The 27,744-nt window shown below is 43.0% G+C and overlaps 1 protein-coding gene across 4 annotated transcripts in view; it reads left to right on the top strand.

Moving 5' to 3' along the window:
• prmt7 (protein arginine methyltransferase 7) overlaps window positions 1-26,620 on the top strand; it is a 39,002-nt gene extending 12,382 nt beyond the window's left edge. Inside the window, exons 8-17 of one of the 4 annotated variants that reach the window (XM_041192069.1) lie at window positions 885-1,012; window positions 4,867-5,002; window positions 6,007-6,090; window positions 7,182-7,229; window positions 11,517-11,606; window positions 15,447-15,608; window positions 18,297-18,371; window positions 19,906-20,066; window positions 21,041-21,137; window positions 24,786-26,620. In XM_041192069.1, the coding sequence (XP_041048003.1) occupies window positions 885-1,012; window positions 4,867-5,002; window positions 6,007-6,090; window positions 7,182-7,229; window positions 11,517-11,606; window positions 15,447-15,608; window positions 18,297-18,371; window positions 19,906-20,066; window positions 21,041-21,137; window positions 24,786-24,947 (1,143 nt within the window). In that variant the 3' untranslated portion in view covers window positions 24,948-26,620. The remainder of the gene's footprint in view (window positions 1-884; window positions 1,013-4,866; window positions 5,003-6,006; window positions 6,091-7,181; window positions 7,230-11,516; window positions 11,607-15,446; window positions 15,609-18,296; window positions 18,372-19,905; window positions 20,067-21,040; window positions 21,138-24,785) is intronic. The other 3 variants (XM_041192070.1, XM_041192071.1, XM_041192072.1) reach the window with 3 other exon arrangements.
• The last annotated feature ends 1,124 nt before the right edge of the window (window positions 26,621-27,744 follow it).

The raw sequence follows: 27,744 nt of genomic DNA, 5'->3' as shown, positions 1-27,744 counted from the left end.
AGATTTCTGTAAATCTGGGGGAGTGCTCACTGAGAAGGAAATGAGAGAAATTGCAAAGAATGTAGATTCAAAAGTACAGACTAGGACTTAAACACATCAGCTCTTCTTCAAATATGCTGTGTGATGGTTTACATTGACTTGAGAGGGTAGATGAGGTCTCCGTTTAAATTCTCATATAAAAGAAGACACCTCTGACAGTGCACCACTTCCTCAGTTATGCACTGTGGTGTCAGCATGGATTGCATACTGAAGGTCCTGGCGTGGGGTTTGAACCCATAACCTTCTGACTTGGAGAGTTATTATCCTCAGCTACAATGGTCCATTTAGGCAAGGAACCTGAGAGAATTCGCTATGTGGGCTTGTACATGAATTGAGCATGTGTTTAGCTGAGCCACTGAAGGGCAGTTGCCATTGCTGGAACTATCTCTCCACATGAGTTTTTGGAACAGAGGGGTTAGGAGAGAGCAAAAATGAGAAACAACCGAGATGATCTTTTTTGATAACAATAGGGAGAATGGAGGTGTTAAGTGAAAGTGTAACTAAACGGCAGAATTCTAGTCTACTGTAATATGACACATGAGAGTGGGCTGTTTTGAAATATGTTTCACTTTGCAGGTTGGATGGGAATCCATAACATTTATTATTGACCCAGTTATCTTCACATTTTCAATTTGCAGCATCCAGGGAGAGTTCAGTTAAGCAGTGCTTGTTGATTGAGAGCCCTTTGCCACCTTTTACTTTCCTACATTATTTAACTTTTCCATGTCCAGCTAAAAATGCTGAGCTGTCACTTTACTTTGTAATTGAGTTTTTTTGTGTTTTTTCTATTTGACTGGGCTCTGAGTTCAAGGCTAGTTTGAAACTGCTATTTTTTGTGTTTGCAGTGGCGGGATCACTGGATGCAGTGTGTGTACTTCTTACCCAAGGAGTTACCTATTCATGAGGGGGAGTGCCTACATATTTCAGCAATGCATGATGACTACTCTCTGTGGTATAAACTGGAACACAACAGGTATGGAATGTAGAATAATTGCTAAAGGTGCAGAAATTCTTGGTAATGTTGGGCAGAGTCAAGATGTGCTGGGTATTATGGTCCCAAAATGTTTTCCTTAAATACATTTGCCTACTTGGTGCAGTTACACAAGAAACGCAGACCGACATAAGAGATATGGTCGACCTCTGATCCCATGAGCCACATACCTGCTCCGCCATTCACCATGATCATGACTGATCTTGGACTTTAACTCCGTTTTCCCCCGGCTCCTCATATCCCTCGATTCCCTGAAAGACCAAATATCTCTCTATCTCGGCGTTAAATATATTCAATGATGGAGCATCCACAACCCTCTGGGGTAGAGAATTCCAAAGATTCTCAACCATTTGAGTAAAGAAATTTCTCCTCATCTCGGTCCTAAATGATCGTCCCCTGAGACTGTGTCCCCATGTTTCAGATTCCCCAGCCAACAGAAACGAGCTCTCTGTCTATCCTGTCAAGCCCCTTGAGAATCTTGTATGTTTCAATGAGATCACCTCTCATTCTTCTAAATACCAGAGAATATAGACCCGATTTACTCAGCGCGTCATCACAGGACAACCCTGTCATCCCAAGGACCAATCTACTGAACCTTTGCTGTACTGCCTCCAATGCAAGTATATCCCTCAAAGTATGGAGATCAAACTGCCTCCAATGCAAGCATATTGCTCCTTTAAATATGGAGATCAAAATTGCATGCAGTATTCCAGGTGCAGTCTCACAAAAGCCTTGCACAATTGTAGCAAGACAACTTTATTCTTGTATCCAACCCCTTTGCAATAAAGGCCAACATGCCACTTGCCCTTCTAGTTGCTTGCTGTACCTGCATGCTAACTTTGTGTTCTTTGTACAAGTCTCTCTGAACATCAACATTTAGAAGTTTCATGCCCTTTAAAAAAAAATCCAGTTTTTCTATTCTTACTACCTTACACTTTCCCACATTATACTCCATCTTCATCTTGTTGCCCATTCACTTAGCCTGTCTGTATCTCTTTGCAGCCTCTTTCTATCCTCACAGCTTAAAGTTCCACCTAGCTTTGTATCATCAACAAACTTTGATACATTAGGTCTAAATCATTAATATAGATTGTAAATAGCTGAGGCCCCAGCATTGATACTTGCAGCACTCCACTAGTCACAGCCTGCCCACTTGAAAATGCACCATTTTTTTTGCCTACTTTTTGCTTCCTGTCCCTTAACCAGTCCTGTAGCCATGCTAATATATTACCCCCAAATTCCTTGAACCCTTATCTTGAATATTAACATTCTGTGTGACACCCTATTGAATGCTTTTTGGAAATCCAGGTATACTGCATCTACTGTTTCCCCTTTTCTCCCCTACTATTTACATCTTCAAAAAAGCTAAATTTGTCAAATACAATTTCCCATTTGTAAAACCATATTGATTTTCCCTGATCATACTATGATTTACTGTAACTATGATTTAATGTAACTAGCACCAGGCATACCTAAAAATGAGGTGTCAACCTGGTGAAGCTACAACATATGCTCTCTGGCATGCAAGTAGTCCTAAGCAGCAAGTGATAGACAGAGCTAAACGATACCACAACCAACGGATTAGATCTAAGCTCTGCAGTCCTGCCACAACCACTTGTGAATGGTGGTGGGCAATTAAACAACTCATTGGAGGAGGAGGCTGCAAAAATATCCCCATCCTCAATGATGGAGGAGCCCAGCACATCGGTGCAGAAGATAATGCTGAAGCATTTGCTACAATCTTCAGCCAGAAGTGCTGAATGGATGATCCATCTCGGCCTCCTACGGAGACCCCTAGCATCACATGCCAGTCTTCAGCGAATCCGATTCACTCCACGTGATATCAAGAAATGGCTGAAGGCACTGGATACTGCAAAGGCTATGGCCCCTGACAATATTCCGGCAATGGTACTGAAAACTTGTGCACCAGAACTTGCCGTGCCCCTAGCCAAGCTGTTCCAGTGCAGCTAAAACACTGGCACCTACTCGACTATGTGGAAAATTGCCCAGGTATATCCCGTACACAAAAAGCAGGACAAATCCAACCCTGCCAATTACCGCCCCATCAGTCTATTCTCAATCACCAGTGAAGTAGTGGAAGGGGTTATCAACAGTGCTATCAAGCGACACTTGCTTAGCAATAACCTGCCCACTGATGCCCAGTTTGGGTTCTGCCAGGACCATTCAGCTCCTGACCTCATTACAGCCTTGGTTCAAACATGGACAAAAGAGCTGAACTCCTGAAGTAAGGTGAGAGTGACTGCCCTTGACATCAAGGCTGCATTTGACTGAGCATCAAAGAGTCCTAGCAAAACTGGTCGATGGGAATCAGGGGAAAACTCTCTGCTGGTTGGAGTCATACTTAGCATAAAGGAAGATGGTTGTCGTTGTTGGAAATCTGTCATCTCTGCTCCGGGACATAACTGCAGGAATTCCTCAGGGTAATGTCCTTGGCCCAACCATCTTCAGCTGCTTCATCAATGACCTTCCTTTCATCATAAAGTCAGAAGTGGGGATGTTTGCTGATGATTGCACAATGTTCAGCACCATTCACGACTCCTCAGACACTGAAGCAGTCCATGTCCAAATGCAGCAAGATCTGGACAATATCAAGGCTTGGGCTGACTGTTGGCAAGTAACATTCACGCCACACAAGTGCCAGCCAATGACCATCTCCAACAAGAGAGAATCCAAGCTTCGCCCCTTGATGTTCAATTACCATCACTGAGTCCCCCACTATCAACATTCGGGGGTTACCATTTACCAGAACCTCAACAGGACTAGCCATATAAATACTGTGGCTACAAGAGCAGGTCAGAGGCTAATAAATGTGCAACGAGTAACTCACCTCCCAACTCCCCAAAGCTAGTCCCCCATCTACAAGGCTTGCCTCCCCACTTGCTTGGACGAGTGCAGCTCCCACAACACTTGAAGCTTGACACCGTACAGGACAAAGCGGCCAGCTTGATTGTCACCACATCCACAAACATTCACTTCCTCCACCATCGCTGCACAGTAGCAGCAGTGTGTACCATCTGCAAGATGCACTGTAGGAATTCATCAAGGCTCCTTAGACAGCACCTTCTAGACCCACGACTACTACCATTTAGAAGGACAAGGGCCGCAGATAGATGGGATTACCACCAACTGGAAGCTCACCTCCAAGTCACTCACCACCCTGACTTGGAAATATATCACCGACTCTTCACTGTTGCTGGGTCAAATTCCTGGCACTCCCTCTCTAACAGTGCTGTGGGTGAACCTGCACCACAGGGACTGCAGCGATTCAAGAAGGTAGCTCACCACCATCTTCTCAAGGGCTGGACAATAAATGTTGGTTCAGCCAGCGAAGCCCACATCCCGTGAATGAATAATTTAAAAAAAATTTCTGAGTACATTGTTAAGATTTCCTTAATAGATTCCAGCACTTTCCTGATGACTGATGTCAGGGTAACTGGCCTGTAGTTCCCTGCTATATCTCTCCCACCTTTCTTGAACAGTGGTGTTCCATTTGCTAATTTCCAAACTAATGGGACAGTGGAGTCTAGTACATTGACATTCTGACTGACCTGTATTGTGTACACTATGTGTGCACAATGTGCTATCCAGCCGTAACACCTCTATTGTGCATGAACAGTGTACTCTCTAGGCATACTGTCTGTACTGTGTGTATAAAATGTAATGTATGGGCAATACTTTCACTCTATGGTTCTCTCTTGTGTACCTCCTATATTTTCCTTCATCTGGAACTGTTCCATGACTGGGGGAAACCAAGAGAGGAAAACCTGAGAAGTAATGTAACTGTTCATCTGGCTTTTTAACTTTGCTCTCTATAGTGATGAGTGTGACACTGATGTGCTGAGAGAGCGCCCCCTCTGCTCCTGCCATGCCCATCTCATGTGCAACAGGCAGCGCTTTGGAGAACTAAATGACCAGCAAAGAAATGAGGCCTATATCAAGGCCCTGAAAACAGTGAGTACCTTGAAATTTTTCGCAACAGAAGCGGTTAATGTTGGAATCAGTACACACAAAATTGCTAAGTTAGGGTGACTTAACGCAAGCAGAAAGGATTGTGGCTGATTTCCCCAAGACAAAGTATAATAATGAGTTCTGTGAGGGAAAAATGCGAGAGAAACATTGAGTCAAAGAACTGTTAACTGTGAAACATATAAGGTAGAGAAAGAGAAGCAAAGAAAGCAACTGAGAAGGTAGAAATTGTAGAAGATGTGACAGTTAATCATCATGCAGCCCTAAATCAAGAATGAATAATGGAATAGTTCATAACACATTAATTTGATATTTTAATACCCAACAAACAGAAGGAAAGGTGGTTATAGTGGAAGGTGTAACTGAGACTTCGATAGTGAAAGGGTTAAAGCCAGATAACTGAAGTGTTGTCCTGGAAAGGCAGGCTCCAGCTGTTGCCTAATGGAAAAGTACTGGACAGAGAAATCTTGAAGCGTCATGAGATGAGGCCTGATGTCTGTACTGCAGAATGAATCTGCATTTCAACCATTTTTTCCAACCAAGAGAATAGCACACGGTGCTAAGGTTCCATCATATCCTGTGACCAAATTTAGGTGTGTTATAGAAGCCTATGTATCCTAGTAGCCTGCAGACAGCCTGAATTTAAAGCACTGCCGATCCATCTTAAGGCATTATAATTGAGAAGAATCCCTTACTGTGTGTCTGAATGAACTGGAATTAAAATCTTCCAAGATTTGAGTTGATGAGCATTGAGCCATTCCCTTTGTACTGATGCCTCGTCTTTGACAGAAAGTTCTTATAATTGGATAAAAATAGAAAATGGAAACTTTATCTTTTGTTTTAAAAGACACTGAAATAAAGGCTATCCTAAAGTGAAAAAAAAAGTTATTTTAGGGATGGGGGTTTTAACTTGAGAATTAATGTCAGCTGTGAAATGACCCATCAAGGGTTCTGTTATCACTTAGAGATTTACTGTTGTCTTTCCACAGATTGTGAGACCTGATAGCGTGTGTGTAACCATCAGTGATGGAAGCCTGCTTTCTCTCTTTGCTCAATTTCTGGGTGCTGCACAGGTATAGACATTGCTGGAGCAAGACTGGAAGTTGGATTTGTGGGAGAGATATAATGCCCGATTTGACAGGCAATTACAGTAGTTGCTTTTTCCTTCTCCTCTGCCAAATGTTCTTTCTTTCCTCCTCTTCTAAGCCAATGTCAATGCATGACCCTTTGTCCTCTGATAACTTGACTGTCATTTATATACAAACGAAGATGGTGAGCATTGGCGGGCTATTTGACCATGAAAGTGATGTGGGTGAGTTTGATCCTGTTCTTGCCCAATATCCCATACCTGCAATTCTAGCAGACGTTGTTAGCTTGTGATCATTGGCAGAAATCATGGCTGGTTTCTTTTCCAAGAACACTGAGGCCAGTTACGGTGCCCTAACGTCAACCCAGGTGACATAAGCTAACTTGGTATATACAGCATTGAACCTGGGACTTTCCTCGTCTGTATGCCTCAGCTACCCACTGCTTTAACCAGCTGAGCAGCACTCATTTTTGGCTTAGCAAACATACTGTTAGTACTCTGACAGTAAGTTCAAGATTGGTTTTGGGCTCCTGCAATGTGATAATACAGGAGTTTCTCGCATAAGGTCCTTGTTACATTCTTGAAAATTGCAACTTTAAGAACAACATTAAGCAAATCTGGTTTTCCCATTTGTTCTTTTGGACATTTCTCATCGAAAAAACTATACAGGAAACAGGGTGATGGGCATCTGGAATTCACTGCCTAAGTTGGTGGTTGAGGCTGAAAGACTCAACTCATTTAAAAGGTACCTGGATCTGCTGTAACCGGCAAGGCTACGGACCAGGTGCTGGAAAGTGTGACTAAAATGAGCGGCTAGTTTCATTTTTCTCTTTTTGGCTGGTGCAGACATGATGGGCTGAATGGCCTCTGACCTATGGTTCGATGGATCTTATTCAATAGCAGAACAGACTTGAGGACCGAATCTTATGATATTTTGCATCCTTGTGCTAAACTATGTTGGAGGATTGTGATTGCAAAATTTACCAGACCTTAATCAGACTTCCAGTAGACATTGCAGGTACAACTAGTCTGACTTACCAATTTGTTCCCATATTCACTGACTTTGTGTTTCTGTAGGTTTATAGTCTGGAAATTTCTGCCATGTCCAGGCGTGTAATGGAGAAGGTGAGTTTGCACTCAATGAGCTAATGTTTGTCACAGCCTACACTGCTGTTACAGCGTATGGTACATTACTTTTGTCTGATGGAATTGTGCCGTATGCTGACAGGACCTTGCCCATTGGCATAGTGCAGCCTGCTTCCTGTTGCAGAGTATGGGTGCTATACACCGGTGGAACCTGTCCACAAAAAACAGGAGAAATCCAATCTGGCCAATTACTGCCTCATCAGCCTCCTCGGAAAAATGATGGAAGGTGGTGGATGAAGTGTTAAACAAATGGGCTGCTTTGCTCTGGATTTTGTCGAGCTTCTTGAGTGCTACTGGAGCTGCACTCATCCAGGCAAATTGACACTATTCCTTTGCAGGCCGAATTGTGCTTTGTCAATGGTTTAGGTGAGTCACTTGCCACAGAATTCCTAGCCTCTGACCTACTCATTGAGCCACAGTATTCATGTGACTCTCAAGTGACATTTACTAACCAGTAACCTCAAACTCAGTTTGTGTTCCACCAGGACCACCCCTCATTAGAGCCTTGGTCTGAACATGGGCAACAGAACTGAATTGGTGAGGTGAGCATAAAAGAATATGGTTGTAGTTGTTGAAGTCCAATAATCTCAGCCCCAGGACATTGCAGGGAGTTCCTCAGGGCAAGGTCCTAGACCCAACTATCTTCAGCTGCTTCAACAATGACCTTCCCTAGGTCATAAAGCCAGAAGACTGTATATTCGCTGATGATTGTGTTCCGTCCCATCTGTATCTCTTCAGATAATGCAACAGTCTGTATGCGCATGCAGCAAAATTTGGACAACATTTAGGCTTAGGCTGGTAAGTGGCAAATAATATTTGTACCACATATTGCCAGGCAATGATCATCTTCAACAATCCTCTCCTTGACACTTAATGGCATTACCAACTTTGAATCTCTCACGATTAATGTGCTCGAGGTTGCCATTGATCAGAACCTTTACTGGACCAGCTATATAAATACTGTAACTTACAAGAACAGATCAGAAGCTGGGAATTCTGCAGCGAGTAACTCACTTCCTGACCTCCAAAGCCTTTCCACCATCTATAGAGCACATGTCTGCTGTGTATTGGAATAGTTTCCACCTTCCTGGTTGGGTGCAGCTCCAGTAACACTCAGGAAACTTGACACCATCCAAAACCAAGCATCCCACTTGTTTGACACCCCATCTATTGCCTTAAAAACTCATTCCCTCCACCACAGATGCACCGAGGCTGCAGTATGTACCACGTACAAGATGTACTGCGGCAACTTGCCGCAGTACTTCCAAACCTGTGATCTCTAGAAGGACCTGGGTAGCAGGCACATGGGAACATCACCATCTCCATCTTCCCTTCAAATCGCACACCACCCTGACTTGGAAATATATTGCCATTCCTTCATTGTTGCTGCATTCAAATTCTGGAAATCTCTGCCTAACGGCATCGTGGAGGTACCGCCATTGCAGCGGTTCAAAAAGGCAGCTCATCTCCACTTTCCCTGGGGTAATTAGAGATGGGCAATAAATGCTGGCTTTGCTAGAGAATTAATGGAGGGATTAAATGTTGGAATGGTATGTTTGAATCGATCTGTGTGCCCTCATATGTGGATCACAAAAAGTCGGCAGGCAGATACAGCAAGTAATTAAGAAGGCAAAAGGAATGTTAGCCTTTATAAGAGAATGAAGTATAAAATTAGGGAAGTCTTGCTATAACTGTATGGGGCATTAGTGAGACTGCATCTAGAGCACCGTGTACAATTTTTTGGTCATCTTAAGAAAGGATATATTGTACTTGTACTGAAGACAGTTTAGACAAGCTTCATTAGATTGATCTCTGAGATGAAGAGGTTTTGTGATAAAATGTTGACCAGGTTGAACCTTTACTCATTGGAGTTAAAAATGAGAGGTGATCAGATTGAAACATAAAAGATTCTGAGGGGGCTTGACAGGGTAGATGCTTGAGAGGATGTTTCCCCCTCATGCAGGAATAGAGTTAGGCGGCACAGTTTCAAAAAAAGGAATCTCTCATTTAAGATGGAGATGAGGAGGCACATCTTCTGAGGGTCTTTAGCTTTTGGAACACTTCCCCAGAGAGCAGTGGAGTCTGGGTCATTGAATATATTCAAGGCTGAGCTAGACAAATTTTTGAGCTAAAAGGGAGTCAAGGGTTATGGGAAGCAGGCAGGAAAGTGGAATTAAGACCATAATTAGATCAACCATGATCTTATTGAATAGCGGAGTCGGCTTGAGGGACTGTATGGCGTACTCCTTTCTCCTTTTTTTTTATGTTCTTAGGAATTGTCAGCTTGGCTCAGGTAACTGTCTTACCTCTAAGTCAGAAGATGTCCACTACTGACTTGAGCACGTTAATTGAGGCTGACACATCTGTATGTAACTGAGAGAGTGCTGTATTTTCAAATATGCCAAATTTGAGATGAGACAACAACAAGAACTTTTATTTTTATAGTGGCTTTATTGAGGTGAGGTGAGAGTGACTGCCCTTGACATCAAGGCAGCATTTGACCGAGTGTGGTAACAAGGCACCCCAGCAAAACTGGAGTCCGTAGGAATCAGGGAAACTCTCCGCTAGTTGGAGTCATACTTAGCACAAAGGAAGATGGTTGTGGTTGTTGGAGGTCAATCATCTAAGTTCCAGGACATCACTGCAGGAGTTCCTCAGGGCGGTGTCCTAGGCCCAACCTTTTCAGATGCTTCTTCAATGACTTTCCTTCCATCATAAGGTCAGAAGTGGGGATGTTCGCTGATGATTGCACAATGTTCAGCGCCATTTACGACTCCTCAGATACTGAAGCAGCCCATGTCCAAATGCAGCAAGACCTGGACAATGTCCAGGCTTGGGCTGACAAGTGGCAAGTAACATTCGTGCCACACAAGTGCCAGGCAAAGACCATCTCCAACAAGAGAGAATCTAATTGTCGTCTCTTGATATTCAATGGCGTTACCATTGCTGAATTCCCCCACTATCAACATCCTTGGGGTTACCATTGAACAGAAACTGAACTGGACTAACCATATAAATACTGTGGCTACAAAAGCAGTCAGAGACTAGGAACCCTGTGGCAAGCAACTCACCACCTGACTCCCCAAAGCCTGTCCACCATCTACAAGGCAGAAGTCAGGAGTGTGATGGAATACTCCCCACTTACTTGGATGAGTGCAGTTCCCACAACACTCAAGAAGCTTGACACCTTGCAGGACAAAGCAGCCCACTTGATTGACACCCCATCCACAAATGTTCACTCTCTCCACTACTGATGCACACTAGCAGCAGTGTGTACCATCTACAAGATGCACTGCAGGAGCTCACCAAGGCTCTGTCAACAGCACCTTCCAAACCCATCTAGAAGGACAAGGGCAGCAGCCTCATGGAAACGCCACACCTGGAAATTCCCCTCCAAGTCATTCACCATCCTGACGTGGAAATATATTGCTGTTCCTTCACTGTCGCTGGGTCAAAATATTGGAGCTCCCTCCCTAACAGCACTGTGGGTGTACCTACACCACATGGACTGCAGTGATTCAGGGTGGCAGCTTACCACCACCACCTCAAGGGTGATTAGGGATGAGCAATAAATGCTGGCCTAGCCCACATCCCATGAATGAATAAAAAAAAACCCAGTGTATTCAAAGGTGTGTTACAAAGCAAAATTTGACCTGACCACTTGAAATAATGTTAAGGCACATATAGAAAAACCTGGTCAAAGAGGTTAAGTTTTAAGGAGGAAAGAGGAGTCAATTCCAGTAATTAGGGCCTCCACAACTGAAGGCACAGCCACTAATGATGGAGCATTTAAAATCGGGTTGCTGAAGTGGCTAGAATTAAATGAGTGTAGACATTTCAGAGGGTTGTAGGGCTGGAGAAGATTACAGAGATAGGGAGGGACGAGGCCATGGAGGGATCTAAAAACAAGGATGAGAATTTAAACTTGAGGTGTTGGTGAGGTTGCATTCAATGGCTGGTGTGGATGTAAATGGACCTATAATATTTTTTGATAAACAGTATGTTCTCCAGTTGCCATGGAAAAGTATTCAATCTTCAACCAACTCCACAAAAAATGGATTCACTTGCTGTTCATTGCTTTGCTGTTTTTGGGACCTTGCTATTTGCTAAGTTGCCTACAAAACAATGGTGACAGCATTTCAAAAGTAATCCATCAGTGAAGTGTTTTGAGAATGTTATAAGTTGTTACATAAATGAAAGTTCTTTCTTGCTAGCAGTGATGTGACCAGGATCAGACCACTACATCTTTTAATCACACTTCCTCAGATTTTAGCAGCTAACAAACTGACTGGAAAGGTGATTGTTTCTGAGAAACGACCAGAGCAGTTAACACTTGTGGACCTGGACAACAAACAGGTGAGACTGTGCCTGCATGAGGAATGGGGTACAACATACAAACATAGGAATTAGGAGCAGCAGTAGGCCATTCAGCCCCTTGAGCTCACTCTGCCATTCAATAAGATCATGGCTGATCTGAATGTAACCTCAACCCCACATTCCTGCCCACCCTCAATAACCATTCATCCCCTGGTTAATCAAGAGTCTATCTAATTCTGCCTTAAAAATATTCAAAGATTCTGCTTCCGCTGCCTTTTGATGATGAGCGTTCCAAAGACACTCATCTCTCAGAGAGAAAAAAAATCTCATTTCTGTCTTAAATGAGTGACCCCTTATCTTTAAACAGTGACCCCCCCCAGTTATCGATTTCCCCACAATAGGAAACATGCTCTTCGCATCCACCATGTCGAGACCCCTCAGGACCTTAAAGCTTTCAATTAAGTCACCTCTTACTCTTCTAAATTCCAGAGAATACAAGCCTAACCAGCCCAGCCTTTCCTCATAGGACAACCTGCCCATTCCTGGTATTTAGTCTAGTAAACCTTCTCCGAACTGCTTCTAATGCACTTACATCTTTCTTTTAATAAGGACACCAGTAATGTACACAATACTTCAGATGTGGTCTCACCAGTGCCCTGTACAACTGAAGCATAACCTCCCATTCCTTTATAATCAACTCCCCTCATAATAAATGACAACATTCTATTAGTTTTCCTAATTGCCTGCATACTAACCTTTTGTGATTCATGCATTAGGACCCCAGATCCCTCTGAATCTCAGAGCTCTGCAATCTCTCACCATTTAGATAATAAACTTCTTCCTGCCAAAATGAACAATTTCACATCTGCCCACATTATACTCCATTTGCCAGATCTTTGCTGACTCATTTAACCCATCTTTGTCACTTTGTAGCCTCCTTACGTACTCTTCACAATTTACTTTCCTACCTATCTTTGTGTGGTCAGCAAATTTAGCCACCATTCCTTCGGTCCCTTCATCCAAGTCATTTATATAAATGGTAAAAAGTTGAGGCCCCAGCACTGACCCCTGTGGCACACCACTCATCACATCCTGCCAACCAGAAAAGACCCATTTATGCCAACTCTCTCCTTCCTGTTAGCTAGCCATGTCATTATGTTGCCCCTTATATGATGAGCTTTTGTTTTGTGCAATAACCTTGATGTGGCACTTTATCAAAAGTTTTTTGATTTTCCAGCAATTTTTGTTTTTGTTTCAGATTTCCAGCATCCGCAGTATTTTGCTTTTATCTTAGTAGTTTGTTTGCTAATTTTCATCATGTGGGTTGCACCACCTGTGTTCCTAGTCCATTCAGTTCATATGCCTAGGCTCCAAAACCACAATATATTTGGAGCTCTGTCAGGGTGGGAGAAGTTGGGCCCTGTCAATCTGTTTATGCTATCTTGGGGGTTTCTTGTGCAGAGGAAGTGTACACTTAATGTGCTCGCCCCTTTCCAGGTGATGTTTTTAAAAAGAAACTGCAGATCCTAATACCTAATAGCAGCAGATGATTGGTTAATTCCCCTGTCAATAACACAGTACTGTAAGTAACAGATTGCTTTTAAACACATAAGTGGAAAGTGAGCTAGAGGAGTAGAGAGATACAGGGAGGGAGTTCCAGAATTTAGGGTCTAGGCAGCTGAAGGCATAGCCACCAATGATGGAGCGATTTAAAAACGGGGACACTTGAGACCAAGATTAGGTGAGCACAGGCATCTGAGGGTTGTGGGGCTGGAGGACATTACAGAAACAGGGAGCTACGTGACCATGGAGGGATTTGAAAACAAGTATGAGAACTTAAGAATCAAGATGTTGCTTGACCAGGAGTCAGCGTAGGTCAGTGAGCACAGGGATGAGGGGTGAATAGGACTTGGTGTGAGTTAAAACATGGGCAGCAGAGTTTTGGATGGCCTTAAGTTTATGGAGGGTAGAATATGGGAGATGAGCCAGGAGTGCATTGCAATAGTCAAGTCTAGAGGTGCCCAAGACATGAATGAGGGTTTCAGCAGCAGATGAACAGAGGCAGGGTGGAGTTAGGCGACGTTAGGGAGGTAGAAATAGGTGGCTTAGTGATGGCGCAAATAGGCAATCAGAAGCTCAATTCCAGTTGGGAACAGGCTGTCTTAATCTCAGACTGTTGCAGGGAGGGAGGATGGATTCGATAGCTAGCGAACGGAGTTTAGCGAGGGAGCTGAAAACAATGCCTCCAGTCTTAATATTTAACTAGAGGAATTTTTGGTTCATCCAGTACTGGATGTCAGATAAAAAGTTTAATAATTTAATAACTGTGAAGGAATCAAGATAGAGGTGGCAGTGAGGTAAAATCGCATGTTGTCTACGTACCTTTGAAAAGTAGCTCTGTGCCTTCAGATAATGGCACTGAGGGGCAACATATAGATGAGAAATAGGTGGGGTCAAGGATAGGGTCCTTGGAGGACACCCGAAGTAATAGTGTGGGAGTAGGGAAAAAAAAAACCTTTATAAGTATAGGTAGATAAGAATGAAACTTGATGAAAGCAACTGGACAACCATGGAGAGGCTTTAGAGGAGGATGATGTGGTTAACTGTGTCAAAGGCCGCAGACAGGTCAAGAAGATGAGAAAGGCAAGTTTACCTTTATCACAGCCACATACAGTGTCATTAGTGACTGTGATGAGAGCTGTTTTGGTATGATGGCAGGAGTGGAAATGTGTTAGGAGGGATACAGATATGTTGTTCCTTGAAAAGTGAGCACAGATTTTTGAGGCGACAACACATTCAAGAACTTTGGAAAAGAAAGGGAGGTTGGAGATGGAGCAATATTTTGCAAGAACTGTGGGGTCAAGGGTTTTTTTTGTGAAATGGGGTGATGATGACAGATTTATGAGAGAGAGTGAGATGACACCTGACGAAAGAGAACTGTTAACAATATTGGGGAACCAAGAGGGGAAGGTGAGTGGTTAGCAGCTTAGTGGGAATAGCATCCAGGAAGCAAGTGATGAGCCTCAAGAACAAGAAGGGCTTAGAGAGGACATAAGAGGAGATAGAAAACTAAAGAAATATGAGTTCAGGGCAAGGGCTAGGGCAGGGGGAGCCTAACAGGAAGGAGCCCTGGTTGTATAGTAGGAAGGAGTGACATGGCACAGAGGCAGCTGATTGGATGGTTTCAATCTTAGTGGAAAAAGAAGTCCATGAGCTCCTCGCACTTATTTTTGGTGATGAGGCTGAAGGGTAAAGGGGTTTAAGAAGATGGGTTACAGAAAAGAAGCTGGGGGTTATCTTTGCATTCTGGAATATGGAGCACCTGATCCCATAAGTTGGAGAAATAATCTTCTTGTTTTTTTGGGAGAATGCTGTCATTTAGCTCCTAAGCTTTAGAATTCCTTCCCTAAACTGCTCTCTTTGGACATGCTCTTTAAAACCCACCTCGCTGACCAAACCTTCGGACAACAGTTTAGTATGTGGCTTGGTGTTACTTTGTTTCAGTAAAGTACCTTCAGGTGCTTTACCATATTAAAGGAGCTATTTATTTGCGAGTTGTCAGGTTCACTGGCTAGTGGTTGGGACCTGGATCCCCAGCTGGATTTCGGTATGAAGAAATGCTGAGTCCAGTTGCAGCACTGTAGTCGTCACCGACTGGGAGTGTGGAGGGATACAGGTGAAGGAGCAAGGACTACCATTTGGTGTAGTGTGCAGCTTGGTAGTAACTGCAAAACTTAAAAGTTCATTGTTTTTAATCTTAAGGTGAAGTAGGTGAACAAAGCTGTTGTTTTGTTTCAGTAAGATCCTTGAGTTACTCGTCCTTTTTGTGCCTCTCACTGATTAATCTTGATTACACCCTCTTTTTTGATTATTTTGCAGGTATCAGTACTGATTGGAGAGCCATTCTTCACCACCAGCCTCCTTCCCTGGCACAACCTTTATTTTTGGTATGCAAGGACCTATCTGGCCAAGCTCCTGAGAAGTGAGTTCACTGTGCTGCCGCAGTCCGCCATGCTCTTAGCGATGGCCGTGGAGTTTGAGGTATGTGGTGAATATCCAGCATTGTAGTGTGAAAGGTGTGGTCTGACACCGGAATTTGGAGAAACATAAGAACTGGATTAGACCACTCAGCCCGCTCTGTCATTCAGTTAGGTCATGGATTAACTCTGTCGTAACTCCAGCAACCCACCCCGGCTCCTTTTCCCTTCCATAACAAAAATCTATTAATCTTTGTTTTGAAATTTTTACGTGACCCCGCCCTCTACAACATTTTGGGGGAGAGAAGTCCAGATTTCCATAACTCTTTGAGTGAATAAGTGCTTCCTGACCCTTGTATGGTCTAGCTTTAATTTTAAGGTTATGCTCTCTTGTTCTGGACTCTGTTGCCAGAGGAAATACTTCCTCCGTTGATCTATCAAATTCTCTAATTGTTTTAAACATTTAAGTTAAATCGCCTCTTTAACTTCTATATTCAAGGGAATAAAAGTCTAATCAATGGAACTTGTCCTCAATTTAACCCTTTTAGCCCTGGTATCATTCTGGTGGATTTGCACTGCACCCACTCGAATGTTAATGTAACCTTTCTGAGATGTGGTGCCCAGAACTTAACACAGTACTCCAGATTTGGTTGATTGAACCCTAACCCCTATGCAATTATAATTTCCACCCCTCTGTATTCTAGTCATCTTGAGATACAAGGCCTACATTCAGTTAGTTGTTTGCATTTATCTTTTTGTGACTGGAGTTCCCTTGGGCTCATGGTGACAGGTGATTGCATTTGGGCTGTTACTCGATGCAGGGAATTTCAGAAACTGTGTGGGCTGTCTCGTGTGAGTTTTGCATCAGTTTCTGACCTTGAGTTGTGCTGTTTATGCAGAACAGTCCACTGCCCTCACTTACTTCCCCCGCCCTTGTGACCACAGACTACGAATGGGTGCTCCCTGGATGTGATCTTGTAATGGGGATCTATAAAAGGGGATGTAGCCAGGATTCAGAAGTTTGAGGGGAGGCAGTGACATAGTGGTATTGTCACTGGACTGGTATTCCCAGAGGGTAATGCTCTAGGGTCTTGGATTCGAATCTCACCACGGCAGATGGTGAAATTTGAATTCAATAAAAATCTGGAATTAAAAAAAAAAGTTTAACGATGACCGTGAAATCATTGTTGATTCGTTGTAAAAACCCATCTGGTTCACTAATGTCCTTTTAGGGAAGGAAATCTGCCATCCTTACCTGGTCTGGCCTACATGGGACTCCAGACCCACAACATAGTGGTTGACTCTTAAAAATACCCTCTGAATAAATTCTGGCCTAGCCAGTGATGCCCACATCCCATGAATGAACAAAAAAAAATTCAGAGGTCTGGACACGCACAACATCTGTTCCTAGAGGGATCCAGACCCCAACAGTGGTTTTATTCTTAGCGTTTTTATTTTATATTAAAAATGCAGTGTACTGTAAGAACGAATAAATGTACTATTCTGAGAATAGATTCTTGGAGGTAGGGGAGGGGTGAAGGGAGAGCAGGGGAGATCCATGACTGACCACTGGGAAAGCAGGGTCAGCTAGAGGGGGAAATTGGGTTCTACTGGTGAATTTCCTCAGGCCAGCTGGTGGGAAAATGAGGGGAGAGTTAGCTGAATATCCTCATTATATCCCCTGCAGAATGAAACCATGCAATGGTTTTCTTCAGTCATTTATGTATAACCTGTGTGCAGGGATGGAACATTGTGATCCTCGTCCTTATTTTCATGCAAGGAGGGTACGGAGTAGTCTATCAGTTTAGCAGAGCTGCCAATTAACTGGAATTGACGATGCAACAGGAAGCAGCCTCAGTAGCCTTAAGGGGAGATGCATCATCTGGTACTGTATTGGTCTTTGCTGGGTTTACTGGTTTTAACTGGGACAGCAATAAGTGTGATGCAACTGGCCTCTGAGTTCCTGGACTGGAGAAAGGAAAGCAGGCAAGGCTCCCATTCCTGATCACCATCCTGCAATTGTGCATATGTGTCGATGTTAGTCAGGTACCAGATGGTCTCTGCTGTCCCGCACCACACGGGGTGAAGCGCCAGTGGTTACTCATTATCTTAGCTGTTGGATGAGGTACTGGACAGCAACTTGGAACATCTCTGGAACAATGTTCCCTTAATTTATTTTGGATTGGATGGTTGTTTTGTTCAAGTGTATGAAACCTTTAAATTTTTTCACATGGTGGAACTGGTGCAGCCCTGCATCTTGGAGGGAACACTGCTTTGGAACTGCATCCCAGCGTCATAGGAGCACTACACAATAAAAGACCACTGTCCATTTTATTCCCCTTCTATCACCCTGGTTATCACATGATACAATGATGATGCAATTGTTGACTAATCATAGCAATTAATCTCTTGTCAGTTAATTTATAACAGACCTAGAGATAACACAGGGAAAACTCCACGGATGGGGAACTCTGGAATCTTAATTCCAAAATAACCTGCTCATCCCAAGCATGTGACATGACCATATCATGTCTCAAATTACTCGTACTGTATCCCAAAATATTATTTTCTGAAAGAAGCCTATCTAATTTGCGTTTGAATGAAGCAGAGAAAATTCTGAAATCGGGCGGTGGGAAATGTGAATTATTTTATATTTACTTGCATTGTCTGCAAATGTCGATTCCTTGTTTTGGAGGAGCCGTTACCAGTATGATCTATTTAAACTGGCTCCACTTACTGTCTATCTCTGCAGAACCTCTGGCGCATCCGTGCTCCCTGTGGGGTGTGTGAGGGCTTTAATGTCAGTCTCATGGATGAGATGATCCAGGTGAGAGCTGGGGAGTATTCAAATGCATAGAGCTGTCTGTGTGCGCATTAGGTCGTGCCCATAACTTGCCACTGTTGCTTTCTCTGCTCTTTCAGCTCTTGAGGATGGCAAAGTGAAATGCCACATTGACACTACGGTGCCCTGGGGATGGGGGATTCAGTACTTGGTGATCTTTCAATACTTGACTCTACATTAAGTGGCAAAGTGCAGAGGGAAAGCCAGCGCTTTGTTCTAGAAGCGATGCAGAATAAGTGGCACAGGTGGTTACCCGGGAACACCTTGGGGAGATTGAGGAGAAAAAATGGAGACAACGATCCTTTGGTTCATTCTGAGATCGTAATGGATGCTAAGTAATTGTAAGTCTTTCAAGATTTTCTTTAACATAACAACATATGGAGACATAAAGTGAATTTGTAAAGTGTCAGGCACATAGTGAACAAAAATACTGTCCAGATGAATGTGAAAGTTAGCTTGTAAGAAAGTTAGCAGCACAAAATGCTTGGCTGTCTGGGAAATATTTGCTGGGCTCCAAAGTGTCAAAAGACCTGCCCTCATGAGGTCTTGAATGAGTTTTAGGTGAACATCTATCTTCTTGTGTAACTGTATACCTTTAGGATCTGCAGTTAACATTGCTGTTCCATTTGCCTTGGCGCTGACTCTTTAATCTGAAAATTCTGAGCCCATCTCATCATAAAAGTGATAAACTCTTCAATCATTGAGATACTTGATTAATAAGTATAAACTAACTTCTGCATTCTTCTGGACAGTATATTTGTTGAGTACGTGCTTGAGTTCTGGAGTCAAGGTGGCGAATAGTGAAAAAGTCTGAGAGCATTTAGCCTCACGAAGAAAGAGAACTGTGTCTATTAGGAGAAATTTACTCCATTTTACAAGCTACTAAGGAATTCACTTCATGTCTCCATGTTAAAGAAAATCAGACTTGCAATTATGTAGCATTCATTATGACCTCAGCATGTCCCCAAATGCTTTATAGCCTATTGAGTACTGGTGACCATAAAGCATGGAGTTATTGTAATGTAGGAAACACCGCAGCCATTCTGTGTACAGCAAAGTTGCACAAATAGCAACGTGATAATGACCAGATAATCTGGTTTACTGATGATGGTTAAGGGATTAATATTGGGAGGACACTGGGGTGAACTTCTTCAAATAGCACCATGGGATCTTTCATGTCCATTTGAGAGGGTAGGCAAGACCCGAGTTTAATGTACAGCATTCCCTCAGTGAACTGCATTGAAGTGTCAGCTGAAATTTTGTCCTCGAGCCTTTGGAGTGGGACTTGAACCTTCTGACTTGGGCATCTGTGCCATGACTGACTCACGGCTGACACATATCAGCAGTGTGTGTATTTGACTGCATAGGTGTTGCGGGGGTGGTGGGATTTCAGGCACAACTTTATCTCTGTTTTTGAATGTTGTAACATTGATAGCTGTTTATAATTCATTCATGTCCCCCTACCTCCCACTCTATATCTCCGTATTCCTCTAATTTCTGTTGTGCCATCTTTTTCCAGAATTCCTTGAATTTCCGGGAGTGTCAGGAGGCTGAACCCCATCCACTTTGGGAGTACCCCTGTAGGGCGCTCAGTGACCCTTGCCAGATTCTCAGTTTTGATTTTCGCCAGGAGATACCAGAGCAGCCAGTTTACTGCACAGGATCAATGAAATTGTTGAGGTATGGAGAAGGACAAGTAGTTCCCTGCAGCTAATGTTAAACAGGAAAGAGTTAAATTGATAAAAGCAAAATACTGTGGATGCTGGAAATCTAGAAAACTAGATTGAATTAAAATGAACTTTGGCAGGGAAATGCTTGTGGAATATGAGAGACAGGCGCATATTGAAACCTCACTGCAGTCTAAATTAATAATCCATTCACTAATGAGCCCTATGTTATTTTATCAGGCCAAGTGTGTTATGAATAAACTCTGTTTACATGAATTGTATTTAAATTGAAGTCTCAGTTCTAATCCCTGAAGCTGCTGATGAATTCAGGAAAGAAAGTCACAAATCATTATTTAAAGTATGGTTTATGGTAACTTTTTTCTTGTTCTGGCTGTTAGTTACTGTGTTGTTGGCTTTGGGTGATTTGTTTTACTGGTTGCTGAGGTAAATGGTTGCTTTTGAACACCGAGCCATAACATGCTGGACAGAACATTGAGGTACATCTAGCTGCCCTCAAAGTTCAACCAATCCGATATAGTGCTCCCAGTTGGAGGGTGGGCAATCACTTTTTTCTTTGTCCTAGTTCTCTGCCCATCTATCTTATCTTTCAGTTATCTATCAGTCGCAGGTTGTGCCTCTTGGTCTCGCAGACTCTATCTATCTACGTCATACAGTACTGCATCATACCTGTCAGCAGGTTCTCCGCCTAGCATCCATTCAGTCGCATCTTGAATTTGTTGAGCATGTTTCTCTCTATTGTTCACCAGTCAGTTTGCTTTGTACAATCATCGCTGTCGCTGAAATAGTTCATCTTCCCATTGGTGCCCTGCAGTCCATCATCCTCTGTTCTTCTGTGGTTTGTGATTATTTTATTAAGGTTCGATTTGTCACATACTCTAGAATTTTAAATTTCCTTAATAACATTTTCAGTGTTAAGTATTGAATGTTTACTTAGCTTAAAATAAAAAAAAATTGTTAATTTTCTAGATCTGGCACTTGCCATGGAGTGGTGCTTTGGATGGACTATTGCCTAACCAATGACATCAGCATCAGCACGGGGTTGACCAGGCCCTACTCTAACATGGTAATACTTTATTCAATTTCATGGTAAAATGAAGCATAGCGAGCCCTGGATATTGGGCTATTTGGCAAAGAAATAAATCTCTGCTGTGGTACATTGGTAACAGCAAGGGAATGGAGTAGGAAAAGGGCATTGATAATATTGAGGAACCAGCAGTGGCATATTGATAATGGTATCACGAATGGAAAATTTATCTGCAGAAGTCTTGATGGATAACTTAGTGTTTTAAATCTTCATTTGAATGACATCCATACTGGGGAACAGTTTCCACTTTTCATATGCAGTGCCCAAGTACTCCTAGGTTAGGTATAGCAGAGTTAAAGCTCTTGCTGCACTTGTAAGTAAAGCACACTTAGATTTCCAACTTCCATCAGATTTCAAGTCCACATGCAGCACTTCTCTCCCCTCCTTCATTTTTACAGTAGTCACAACTTCAGAGATCCACAAATGCCAACACCTGCGATTCCCCAACCTCCCAGTTAATGAATCCCTTGACCCCTACTCACTGCTATCCATGTGGTTGCAGCTTTCTGCACCTGTGGTCGAGTGATGCCACCAAACCTGAGTCTTTTAGCAGCAACATTACACAGCAGTGTTGGTGGGGAGTACAGGAGTGCAACAGGAAATTTAAAAATTGCTGATGTCTTGTGCTGCTGGAGGCAAAGCTTGGGAGAGGTACCTCCTGATTGCAGGAAATACCCAGTCACACTGGGAGGATTGGGAGCCTATTTGTTTTCAATGCAACAGGGTTCCAAGTTGTGACAGGTGCTGACTCTTTGTCCCTGAGTTAGACCTGCTGTTCCTGTGTTTATTGGTGACCTTGTGGGTGTGGCTGCTTGAGATAACTGGCATCTGCCTTGTCCTGTCTACTCTTCAAAAAAAAAACAAGCCTTGATCAATGTTCCCTCTAAACTGTTGGCATGCAAAGCTGCCCAGCAATCCGGAGCATACTAGCAGGGAATAAACAGAACTCTAGCAACTAACATTCCCTTTAAGCTGCAGGGCCATGCGGCATTCTTAAAGGAACTGTGCAGTGCATCAGACCTGGAGGAGAAATTAGAGTAAACATTGCCGTTGATCTCTCTGTCCTTGCAAACTAATTCTCCATCTTGTACCTCCCATTCTTGTCCAAAATCCTTGTGTTGCCATCTGTCAAATCTATACCCATCTTCCCAGAACTCTGAAACCCTTTAGTCAGGTGTCTGCCTCTACCACAGAATCGAAACAGCTCTTTACAAAGTTATAAATTACATCCTTTATGACTGTGGCGATCACACCATCATCCTCCAATGCCTTTTCACCATTGTCCTGCTGGGTGGCACTGCATTCACAGGTTTCATTCTTCTACCCAGTCATTTTTTTCTTCCTGTACCTGCACCATTACCTCTGATATCCTGCAAGGATTTAGCCTTAGTTCCCTTCAATTGCTCATTTTTCCAAAATTCCATGTTTTAACCCTTGTCACAGCAGTGAAGCATCTCTTATCAAAGCCACAAATGACATCCAATGTGATTGTGAAAAAGGTAAACTTCCCCTCCTTGTCCTTTTTGACCTGTCTGCAGCCTTTGACACGGTTGACCACATCATCCTCCTTCAACTTCTCTCCACTATCGTACAGCTGTTTGGGACTGTTCACACCTGGTTTCTTTTTTATCTCCTCTAATTGTAGACAGACTACCGCTTGCAATGGCTTCTCTTCCTGCCCCCACACCGTTGTCTTGATGTCTCTCAAGAATCAAATCCTTGGCCCCTCCTATTTCTCATCAACATGCTGGCTCTCCTGGGCATCATCCGAAGGCATGGTGTTAGTTTTCACATGTACACTGGTGACAACTAGCTCTACATCACCACTGCCTTTCTTGACTCCTCTACTGTTACTAAAATATCAGATTCATTTATCTGATGTCCAGTGTTGGATGAGCAGAAATTTCTTCCAATTAAATTTTGGGAAGACTGAAGCCATTGTTTTTGATCCCTAGTTGAAACTCTCTTCTTGAACTAACAACTCCATCTGCCTCCCTGACTGAGATTAAGCCAATCTGTTTGCAACCTTGGTGTTACTTTTGATCCTGAGATGCATTTCTGAGCTCATTCGCGCCATCACTAATACCACCTATTTCCTCCTTTGTAACGTGGCCAAACTTCACCCTTGTCATAGCTTATCTGCTACTGAAACCCACATTCATGCCTTTGCTACCTCTGGACTTGACTATTCCGAAGCACTCCTGGCTGGTCTCCCACATTTTACCCTCAGTAAACTTGAGATTATCCAAAACCCTGCTACCCAAGTCCTGTTCACCCTTTACCCTTCTGCCCGCTGACCTACATTGGCAAGCAATGTCTTGATTTTAAAGTTTTCATCCTTGTTTTCAAATCCCTCTATCTGTAATTTCCTCCAGCCCACAAGCCTCCAACATATCTGCGCTTATCTAATTCCAACTTCTTGAACATGCCGATTTTAATCCCTCCGTCATTGATGGCTGTGCCATCAGTTGCCTCAGCCCCAAGCTCTGCAATTCTCTCAGTACTCATCTCTGCCTGTCTACCTCATTTTCCCCCTTTAAGACACTCCTTAAAACCTACCTCATTGACCTGATATCTCCTTATGCGGCTCGGTGTCATATTTTGTTTTATAATGCTCTAGCTTCGAGTGGTTTGTTACGTTAAATGCGTGATATAAAATGTTGTCATTGAGGAGTAACATATGGACCATATTATTCAAAAACACAGTGCCAGTTTCCACATGCATACCAACGGCACCCAGCTCTACCTCCATACCACTCGACTTGACCCCTCCACTGATTCTAAATTGTCATACTGCTTGTCCAACATCCAGTACTGGATAAGCAGCAGTTTCCTCCCAACTAAATATTGGAAGGCTGAAGCTATTGTCTTTGGTCCCTGCCACAAATTCTGTTCCCAAGCCACCGAATCCATCCCTCTCCATGACAACTGTCTAAAGCTGTTCACAAATTTGGTGTGGCATGTTTGACCCAAGATGAGCTACCGACCACACATCTTTACCATCACCATGACTACCTATTTCCATCTCTCCAACATCGCCTGACTCTGCCCCACATCAGTTTATTTGCTACTGAAATCCTCATTCATGCCTTTTTACCTATAGAATTGACTATTCTAATGCTCTCCTGACCAGCCTCCCACATTTTACCCTCCATAAACTTAAGCTGTTCCAAAATTCTGTTGACCTAATTCGTACCATGTCTCGTTCCTGTATGAACCCCTTTCTCAATGACCTACATTGACTCACTGAACAAAGCCTCAATTTTTACCCTTGTTTTCAAATCCCTTCAAAGCCTCACTTCTTTCTATCTCTGTAACCTTCTCCAGCCCCACAATCCTCTGAGATACTTACGCTCTAATTCAGGTTTTTGCATATCCCTGACTTTAATTGTTGCATGATTGGTGGCCATGTCTTCAGCTACCTAGGTGCTACGCACTGGGATTCCCTCCTTAAAACTGAGCCCTTTGACCAAGCTTTTAGACATCTGCGCTGATATCTCCTTATCTCTCTGTGTCAAATTTTGTAGCTAAATGTTCCTGTGAAGCATTTTGGAATATTTTACTATGTTAAAGGTGCTATATAAATGCACATTGTTGTTCTTGAATTTCTTGTTTTGCCGTTGACAGGGTGACTGTAACTGGAATCCACACTGCAAGCAAGGTGTCTACTTCCTTAACTCAGTGACAAATCCCATGACCTCAACTGATGGGCTAAATTCAGTTGCTTACAGTGTGACCTTTCACCCAGAGACTGGTGAGCTAGGCATGGATTTCAAGCGAGCCCCATGAGCAGCTACAGCAAATTGATGGATGAGAAATGGTGCACACTATCTTTGGACGGTGTCAGTAACTGGAGAGGCACTAAATGCCACAGTAAATCTCTATGGCTCTGAAACTAGACACATGTTACTCTTGGGAATCTTTTGGAACTCATCAGGCTATGAAATTAAGAATTGTCAACCTTTTTCTTTTGAAATTGAAGGTGGAACTAGCAAAACTGGTTAGTTCAATCTTTACAGCTGAACTCAAGGGCAGTGCAGTTGACAATAACAATTTAGTGACTGTTTGGCTCAGTGTTGCATTTTCACCTAGTCCTCTCCAGGACTAGAGGACAAAATCTGGGCTGACACTCCAGTGCAGTACAGAGGCAGTGCTGCATTATTGAAAATGCCATCTTAGGTATTAGACATTGAACTGAGGCATCATCTGCTTGCTCAAGTGGTTGTATAAGAGCCCATGGCAGCATGGAAAGGAGATGGCATGTTCCAGCAGTACCCTGGACAACATTCATTTCTCAAACAACACCACCAAAACAGATTGTGTAATTCATCTAATTTCTGTTTTCAGGAATAACAGTTCAAAACTAACTCCTTTAACTCTGACAGGTGCTCTACAAATGCAGATATTTTCTATGAGATAGGACCTCAGTTTAACATCACATCTTCAGTACTGGACTGTTGAGCTTCATTATGTACAGTTAGCACTGGTGCTACATCCAAAAGGTGTTAAATTGTACAAGATTTGTTTTATTTTAAAAGCAGATTTATTGGTGTTCAAACCTTGCCCCCTTCCCCCAAATTAATATAGTTTTTGAAATCTCCATCTCTGTTTTGTCAATATAGATTCACATCTATAGCTGTGTGGAGCAGATATTGATTCATCTGTCCTGTGTGTATGTTTACACAGCTGTAGACCAATCTAGAATTTTACTTGTGTGATCTGTGAATTCTCATCATCAGACTAGTGCTTGCCTCTGAGTCAAGACTGTGGGTTCAAACTCCACTCCAGACCTTTTGCCATATCGTGCAGGTTGACTCTCAGTGCAGTACTGAGGGTGTGCAGTATTGTTGGGTGTTTAATTAAACCAACACAAAACAGACTCACTGCACCCCGCCCACCCCCAGCTGTCAGTGAGATCTTTCTATGTACATGGCTGGCAAGTTTATCTTTGTAGCAATGGTGATTGTAATTGCAGAAGTTATTATGTGAAGTATTTCTGAGATATGATAGGCCATTATATAACTGTACCTTCTTTCTCCTCCCTGTACTGGAGTTTTAAGAATATTTGTCTTCCAGCAGATGCAACTGGTGATTGAATTTCAACTTGCTGGAGCAAGGGCTGATGTCTTTATTCACCATGTGTTGTTCAATACCACTGACAGTATGTGCAGCCCTGGCTAAAGGGAGAATGTAAATTGTTTCTGTGCTGGCCCTCTGACTGTCCGTTATCAATGTGATTCATGTCAGGGTTCTGCACATCATCAAAATAGATTGACTCTTCATAAGGGTTGCCAGTAATGCCTTGTGTTTCATTGCTGAATGTAATGCAAGACTGTCTGTTCTAGTAACCATGGTCAGCAGAAACTTAATGAGTCACCCTGTCTCTGTATGATTTATCCTTTTATTTTCTGCCTGTCTTGCTGGAGACTATTTAATAAATGTCATGAGCGGTGTGAAATGTATTTTGCCCAAATGTGTCTTGCTTGATGATGTGCAGGTGCTATTGACCTGCATGAGCTGTGGGCTTGCTGTTATAATAGTGTTGAGAATGCAGTAATCATTGACTCAGCTTGTGCGTACTGTAAACCATGTTCTGATTAAGTAACTCACAGCATCATTTTAAAACTGTTTCCAAAACAAGCAGGTTCCACCTGGTGGCTGGTATGTATAGGCACAGCGTCATTCTCATGCACTGCCCTGCTGGATCTGCTGAAGTATCCTTTGGTATCTGTATTGGGAATTTTTCTGGTTGTCCCTCAAGTCTCAGCTTTGTGTATCACCTGGTCTGGTACTGAGCAGTATTTGGCAAGATGGTTAGTTTGTGTTGATCTTAGCTGTGGGTTACCCCATGGCCAATACAACTATCCTCATCAGGTCTGTGTTTGCAAAGTCTGGATCACACTCCTGATGCACTGACCAGTGCTAGGAAGTGTGGGCATCTGGCAAGGCCAGAAACTATGAAATTATTGGATTGTTGTAAAAAGCCATCTGAATCAGGAAATCTGCTGTCCTGATTTGATCTGGCCTTCATGTGATTCTAGACCCATAGCAATGTGGTTGACTCTTAACCGCCCTTGGAAATGGCCCAGCATAGTCACTCAGTTGTAGGCTGCTCACCACACCTGCTTAAGGGGCCCTTCGAGGCAAGCACTAAATGCTGGACTAGCCCAGCACGCTCAAATCCTAAGAACAAATATACTTTTATTTAAAATAACTTGCTCCTACGCCTCCACACTCTTACTGCCAGTTTGATTCGCGTGCTAGTTCCATCATTGGATGTTGAAGTGAAGAAAGCTGCTAAAGAAAAAGAACTCTGACACCAAGTCGTGGCTAACAATTGTGCTTTTCTTTACTGATAAAACAGGTCGAATACAGTTGGAAAAGATCCATGGCAGATTACAAAAAAATATTAAAACCATTTCTTCGATTCTAGTGAAAGCCGGGGAGAGGGGGTTAGGTACAAAAAGTGCAATCTGGACAGAGTAGAAAACAGAGCAGGCTGAGCCTGAGGTCAGACTCTCAGGAACATTAGTTGTATGAAGAGAGCTCCCTGTGTCACTGTTAACCTGGGGCTCACTCATATATC

The sequence above is a fragment of the Carcharodon carcharias genome, chromosome 7, assembly GCF_017639515.1.
Source record: "Carcharodon carcharias isolate sCarCar2 chromosome 7, sCarCar2.pri, whole genome shotgun sequence".
NCBI classification, from domain to species: domain Eukaryota; kingdom Metazoa; phylum Chordata; class Chondrichthyes; order Lamniformes; family Lamnidae; genus Carcharodon; species Carcharodon carcharias.
Note: the sequence above shows the minus strand (reverse complement) of the source record. Positions and strands in the feature narration are given on the sequence as shown.